The 7,949-nt window shown below is 30.3% G+C and overlaps 1 protein-coding gene across 2 annotated transcripts in view; it reads left to right on the top strand.

The window, feature by feature from the left end:
- Positions 1-427: 427 nt before the first annotated feature.
- LOC130892778 (dorsal-ventral patterning protein Sog) overlaps positions 428-7,949 on the top strand; it is a 39,200-nt gene continuing 31,678 nt past the window's right edge. Inside the window, exon 1 of one of the 2 annotated variants that reach the window (XM_057798387.1) lies at positions 428-721. In XM_057798387.1, coding sequence (XP_057654370.1) covers positions 604-721 — 118 coding nt within the window. In that variant the 5' untranslated portion in view covers positions 428-603. The remainder of the gene's footprint in view (positions 722-7,949) is intronic. The other variant, XM_057798388.1, reaches the window with a different exon arrangement.

Genomic DNA, 7,949 nt, shown 5'->3' with positions numbered 1-7,949 from the left:
TACTCCGGTATTTGGTTTCTTCGAACGCTTTTTCGACGTCAACAAAACCGAAACCGTCTCGATTTAAACACGCGATCCCCATAAAACAAACACGCCAATAATTTCCGACGATCACACTGTATATCTTTCGCATTAACCTTTTTTTTTTATTGTTTCTCCGTAAATATCGTAGATAAAACGTTAAATCGCAAGGATTAAAATTAAAAACCCGCAGCGCTATTATTTTATCTGTTTTTCTGTCGAAATCGAAACACTACGTCCTTTCCTTCGACCAAACCCATGACCCCATCCGCACCGCCCCATTGGTCCATCTTCTAACGCTGTCCCATCGTCCATCCTGCCGTCGCTATCCTCCAGGACCAAAGGAGTAGGGAGGAAAAACACAAACTGATGATCGGATTGACTCAGACGTTCGACGATGTGTTTCAGTTCACTTTCCGAGGTGTCGGCGCGCGGTTACGTCGAAAATTTTTTGCTGTTACATAAAAAACGAAACTTCGTTAATATGATTTTGATTTTTTATTTTTGACGAACGAAAATTGTGCGGTGTGTGTGCAGTGGATAAACTATTTAAAATATATTTATTTATATATATATAAAAAAATGAAGGTTATATTATTATTTGTGTTGTTTATCGCCCTTTTAACCGGCTTGGGGGAAGCCAGAATCAAATCTCCTTTATTGGACGAAGATTTACCCAGATCTAGGAACAAAGCTGCCGGTTAGTCATTTTTTTTATATATAAAAAAATTTTTTTTTAAACGTACCAAACATTTACGTATTTTTTTTTTAATTAATTAATATCTGAATTAATTTAGATTTCATGTTAAAATATATATAATTAATATACTCAATTATCCAAAGGGCTATTCGATGAATTATAACTATTCCTATCGTATTTAATACTATAATTTATCTACAACTTTCGAGAAAAAACATTACGATAAAATAATTAATTAATAACTTTGATTTATCTCGATTATTTTCACAATTTGTCTTGTTATTTATGTTGTCGTCGGTACCTGTATTTGATTTCCAAAAACACGATCTACAAGATACTGTAAATCACTTAATCGCTTTTGTACATTTAAACGTTCAAATTTCTTGATTAAATTTTGAAAATACATCGACTTTTAGTAATTTTTTTTTTTAAACGAATTTCAGTAAAAATATATTTGCACTATATTTTTTTTTAACTAAAATAGACTTTAATGCATTCAGTTTAGGAAAAATGGGCTTTTCTGAGTTCAATTTTAACGAAAATTAGGTTTTCTGAGCTCAGTTTTGTCCAAAATTGTCGTTTCTGAGTTCGATTTGGCAAAAATTGGTTTTTTAATTCAATTTTGACAAAAATGAGTTTTTCTAAGTTCGATTGCATTTTTTTGGACTCAATTTTAACTCATTATATTTACTGGGTTCAATTTGACAATAATTTGCTTTTCCGAACTCAATTCTGACAAAAATTAGTTATTATAAATTTAATTTTAACTAAAATTGAATTTTATGCATTCAGTTTAGCAAAAATGGGCTTTTCTGAGTCCAATTTTTCCCAAAATTGATTTTTGCGAGCTGAATTTTGATGAAAATTATCTTTTCTGAGCTCAGTTTAGCGAAAATGGGCTTTTCTGAGTTAAATATTAAGAAAAATTGATTTTTCTGAGTCCAATTTTTCCCAAAATTGATTTTTGCGAGCTGAATTTTGATGAAAATTATCTTTTCTGAGCTCAGTTTAGCGAAAATGGGCTTTTCTGAGTTAAATATTAAGAAAAATTGATTTTTCTGAGTCCAATTTTTCCCAAAATTGTCGTTTCTGAGCGCAGTTTTGTCGAAAATTGGTTTTTGCGAGCTGAATTTTGACGAAAATGGTCTTTTTTGAAATCGATTTGACAAAAATGAGTTTTTCTAAGTTCGATTGCATTTTTTTGGACTCAATTTTAACTCATTATATTTACTGGGTTCAATTTGACAATAATTTGCTTTTCCGAACTCAATTCTGACAAAAATTAGTTATTATAAATTTAATTTTAACTAAAATTGACTTTAATGCATTCAGTTTAGCAAAAATGGGCTTTTCTGAGTTCAATTTTGACGAAAATTGATTTTTCTGAGTCCAATTTTGCCCGAAATCGTCGTTTCTGAGCGCAGTTTTGTCGAAAATTGATTTTTGCGAGCTGAATTTTGATGAAAATTATCTTTTGTGAGCTCAGTTTAGCGAAAATGGGCTTTTCTGAGTTAAATATTAAGAAAAATTGGTTTTTCTCAGCTCAATTTTGTCCAAAATTGTCGTTTCTGAGCGCAGTTTTGTCGAAAATTGGTTTTTGCGAGCTGGATTTGGACGAAAATTGATTTTTCTGAGCCCAATTTTGCCCAAAATTGTCGTTTCTGAGCTCAGTTTTGTCGAAAATTGGTTTTTGCGAGCTGAATTTTGAGGAAAATTGTGTTTTCTGAGTTCGATTTGACAAAAATTGATTTTTTAATTCAATTTTGACAAAAATGAGTTTTTCTAAGTTCAATTGCATTTAATACTATAATTTATCTACAACTTTCTAAAAAAAAAACATTACGTTCAAATTTCTTGATTAAATTTTGAAAATACATCGACTTTTAATTATTTTTTTTAACGAATTCAATTCTGACAAAAATTAGTTATTCTAAATTTAGTTTTAAACGAAATTGACTTTAATGCATTCATTTTAGCAAAAATGGGCTTTTCTGAGCTCAATTTTGCCCAAAATTGTCTTTTCTGAGATCAGTTTTGCCCAAAATTGTCTTTTCTGAGCGCAGTTTTGTCAAAAATTGATTTTTGCGAGCTGAATTTTGATGAAAATTACCTTTTGTGAACTCAGTTTAGCGATAATGGGCTTTTCTGAGTTTAATATTGAGGAAAATTGGTTTATCTGAGCCCAATTTTGCTCAAAATTGTCGTTTCTGAGCGCAGTTTTGACAAAAATTGGTTTTTGTGAGCTGAATTTTGACAAAAATTGTCGTTTCTGAGTTCAATTTTGCCCAAAATTGTCTTTTCTGAGATCAGTTTTGTTCAAAATTGTCTTTTCTGAGCGCAGTTTTGTCAAAAATTGATTTTTGCGAGCTGAATTTTGATGAAAATTACCTTTTGTGAACTCAGTTTAGCGATAATGGGCTTTTCTGAGTTTAATATTGAGGAAAATTGGTTTATCTGAGCCCAATTTTGCTCAAAATTGTCGTTTCTGAGCGCAGTTTTGACAAAAATTGGTTATTGCGAGCTGAATTTTGACAAAAATTGTCGTTTCTGAGCTAAATTTTGCCCAAAATTGTCGTTTCTGAGTTCAGTTTTGTTCAAAATTGTCTATTCTGGGCGCAGTTTTGTCAAAAATTGATTTTTGCGAGCTGAATTTTGATGAAAATTACCTTTTGTGAACTCAGTTTAGCGATAATGGGCTTTTCTGAGTTTAATATTGAGGAAAATTGGTTTATCTGAGCCCAATTTTGCTCAAAATTGTCGTTTCTGAGCGCAGTTTTGACAAAAATTGGTTTTTGCGAGCTGAATTTTGACAAAAATTGTCGTTTCTGAGCTCAATTTTGCCCAAAATTGTCGTTTCTGAGTTCAGTTTTGTTCAAAATTGTCTATTCTGGGCGCAGTTTTGTCAAAAATTGATTTTTGCGAGCTGAATTTTGATGAAAATTACCTTTTGTGAACTCAGTTTAGCGATAATGGGCTTTTCTGAGTTTAATATTGAGGAAAATTGGTTTATCTGAGCCCAATTTTGCTCAAAATTGTCGTTTCTGAGCGCAGTTTTGACAAAAATTGGTTTTTGCGAGCTGAATTTTGACAAAAATTGTCGTTTCTGAGCTAAATTTTGCCCAAAATTGTCGTTTCTGAGTTCAGTTTTGTTCAAAATTGTCTATTCTGGGCGCAGTTTTGTCAAAAATTGATTTTTGCGAGCTGAATTTTGATGAAAATTACCTTTTGTGAACTCAGTTTAGCGATAATGGGCTTTTCTGAGTTTAATATTGAGGAAAATTGGTTTATCTGAGCCCAATTTTGCTCAAAATTGTCGTTTCTGAGCGCAGTTTTGACAAAAATTGTTTTTTGCGAGCTGAATTTTGACAAAAATTGTCGTTTCTGAGCTCAATTTTGCCCAAAATTGTCGTTTCTGAGTTCAGTTTTGTTCAAAATTGTCTTTTCTGAGCGCAGTTTTGTCAAAAATTGATTTTTGCGAGCTGAATTTTGATGAAAATTGTGTTTTCTGAGCTCAATTTGACAAAGATTGTTTTTTTCATTCAATTTTGACAAAAATGAGTTTTCCTAAGTTCAATTGCATTTAATACTATAATTTATCTACAACTTTCTAAAAAAAAACATTACGTTCAAATTTTTTGATTAAATTTTGAAAATACATCGACTTTTAATTATTTTTTTTAACGAGTTTCAGTAAAAATACTTTTCTTCATCCTTCCACAATATTTTTTTTTTAATATCTGTGATTGTAGACAAGATTTTTGGCTTCGTTTCAGAATTATAAGTTTCAGATAACCCTCGTACGTATTTAGTTTCCCCTCGTAATATAAATATTACATAATTTTGTTTAACAATCCGATTATTATAGTACATAGACACACATATATTTATATATATATTAAATATGCAATAATTTAATAATTTTAAGAGTACGAATAGAATGTTTAGTTTGATAAGATTAAAAAAGATAAATTTATTTTTCTTTAAGAGCGTGGCGTCAAAAAGATGAATTAGCGCTTAAAAAAAAAAACTAAACGAAAAATATATTCGATACAAATTTTATTCCTATTGAACCTGATTGACAAACAAAAAATTTTCAAATGACGTATGCCACCGGATATAAGTCCGTGTCTTTTGGCAGCAACGCCAAAAACAATCCAACTAACACCTGATTATTTTTCGAATTATGTAATTTTAAGTATCGCGTCATTTCCTTAATAAATTCGGATATACCGAATGAATCAAATTATATCATCCTAACCAAAAATCGTTTTTTGTGAAACAAAACGATTCGCCGTTCCGTTAAAACAACGCAGAACTGTCAATTGTCGAAGCTACGTCAATCACAGAACGACGAATCATTCTCCTACAATCGAAACGTTTTCGAACAGTCAAAACATCGATTCGACGGATCGTTTTCATCGGTAGATCAGTGATTGACAGATAATTGACGAATCTCAATACAGGACGTCACCAACGATGATTTGAGTTGATATTTTAGAACAGGGATTTCCCGGAAAGGCTCAGCAAGGAATAGGATTATGAAAACTGACTTATGAGACACCCTGTATAGTATTAAACCCCTGAAAATCTAATTTTTCTTTAATTAAAAGTTAGAGGAGTAATATTCCATGGAATTTATTATTGAATTAATTATTTTTGAATATTTGGAGACGGCGGAATTTTTTTTTTGTTACGTATTGTCATAAAACCAAATTCAAAGCACAATTATATGTAATTAATTCAAATTTTTTATTATTTAAACAAATCAAATTATATAATTCAAACTATAATTATATAGGGTGGGACAAACCTTGGCGTTAAATAATAATTTAAACAATAACACGTTTTAAATTCATTTTTTTTTTTGGTATTGTCTTTTATCAAAAAGTTGTTTAACGAAGTGTGTGATTTATCTATTTTCATTAATTTGTTTCAAGTGTTCTGTTTACCTAATTTCTAAATAACTAAGTGTCTGGCCTACATTACAAATTACGTCATTATATGGATAATACACTTCTTCGGAATACCCCACCTCTTCTCCGCTCGTAGAAATATACAAAAAAACAAACAAAATGAATAATTACAATTTGCGATATTTTTTTTCGGAATGTTTCTTTAAAGCGAACGGTTTTTATGACCTGTACAACGATCTATATATCCCCTAGGTCATAAAAATTCGTTTTAGATTATATTGGGTGTCCCTGTAAAAGTTACGGATCGTTAACCATTGGGCATGAGCCGCCCCTGGCTTTCAGATTATTTATTTTATCAAAACACACTGAACGGACGTACGTAATCGTCCAATAAATTTCGCAGCATTATTTCGACAAATTCTAACCAAAAAAAGTCAAATTGACAGTAGAGAAAGTTGGTTATCGTATTAAATAAATACGAGGGTTGTACTGAATACGTTTATTCGATAATAAATTCTGCAGAATCAGTTTCTTTTTGATTAGATTTTAAAATCGTTCGGTTCGCAGTAAGTGACTTATTCAAACGTCCATCTTGATTGTTTATATACGTCGAAAATACATCTGGTTGGAATTACGGTCGAAAATTTGTAAATAAAACGCTTCGACTGCAATAAATCATAAAAAGTATTTGACTTTGTACGTGACAAAACAAAACGTCAACCCTGCTATAACCGTAAGCTGAATTATGGGGTTTTTATAAAGGTGGGTTTTTACCAAAGTCGAAATTCTTCGATACCAACATCGGTATATTGAAATTTCTAGACGGAATGTCGTAGAAAGAAAAAACTATAAGAAAAAATTGATAATTCACCAGATTAATTTAAAATATTATTTACTTTATGTCCTAAAACCCAATATACGAGGGGTATTTAAAAAATGTGATGAATTTTCGAAAATTAGTTCGTAAATTTTTATGAATTAATTAATTATATGATACGAGGTTGGTGTGAAAAGTTTACGATCTCAATCTGAAGATGCCAATTATTGAAATTTCGGCCATTTTGTCTGTTTGACGATCGTATATTGTAATGAACTAAAATTTGTTAATAACGATGATTGAAAAGTGATTGAATAAAATGTACGGAAGATAAATCTATATTTGTCGAAATTATTTAGTCCAACCCTGTATTAGTGAATAACCTTTACGTTTTTTCGAACGTCCTTGACTAATTTTACGGTAATACACTCCACAACTTCATGATTATCATCGAGTTATCACCAATTTCGCAATAAAAGTTCAATAAATCGATTAGGTATAAACAAATAAATATTTTGTACGCTTTCAATTATTTCCACCTTAGTTAGTATGTAAATTTTCATTACATAATGTTAAACTGTTGAGTTATTTACACCAAATTTCATAATACAGATTTTAAAGACGATTTATAAACGCCGTATTCCAGATTAATTTTGACATACTATATATAGATATAGATGCAAATTCTGCGAGCCAACCCTGGAGAAAGCAGAGATCTTAAGTACTTCGAAGAAATACTCTTTGGAAAGATTAGATGCGAAGTCGAAAAAATATTATTTTAAACGTAAAAAATCTTCATTTTTGATTGTAGAATAGACTTGCTGTACTCAAAGTCTAAATCCGACCCTGTATTCGAGATCTAACAAGAAATTTTCATTTAATTCAATTGTCCACTCTGTATCACATATTTTATATAGGAATAAAGTCAAAAAAATATTATTTTAAACGTAAAAAATCTTCATTTTTGATTGTAGAATAGACGTGCTGTACTCAAAGTCTAAATCCGACCCTGTATTCGAGATCTAACAAGAAATTTTCATTTAATTCAATTGTCCACTCTGTATCACATAATTCATATAGAAATAAAGTCAAAAAAATATTATTTTAAACGTAAAAAATCTTCATTTTTGATTGTAGAATAGACGTGCTGTACTCAAAGTCTAAATCCGACCCTGTATTCGAGATCTAACAAGAAATATTCATTTAATTCAATTGTCCACTCTGTATCACATAATTCATATAGAAATAAAGTCAAAAAAATATTATTTTAAACGTGAAAAATCTTCATTTTTGATTGTAGAATAGACGTGCTGTACTCAAAGTCTAAATCCGACCCTGTATTCGAGATCTAACAAGAAATATTCATTTAATTCAATTGTCCACTCTGTATCACATAATTCATATAGAAATAAAGTCAAAAAAATATTATTTTAAACGTGAAAAATCTTCATTTTTGATTGTAGAATAGACGTGCTGTACTCAAAGTCTAAATCCGACC

Source organism: Diorhabda carinulata, chromosome 4 (assembly GCF_026250575.1).
Source record: "Diorhabda carinulata isolate Delta chromosome 4, icDioCari1.1, whole genome shotgun sequence".
NCBI classification, from domain to species: Eukaryota; Metazoa; Arthropoda; class Insecta; order Coleoptera; family Chrysomelidae; genus Diorhabda; species Diorhabda carinulata.
This window is presented reverse-complemented; position numbering and strand designations above follow the sequence as displayed.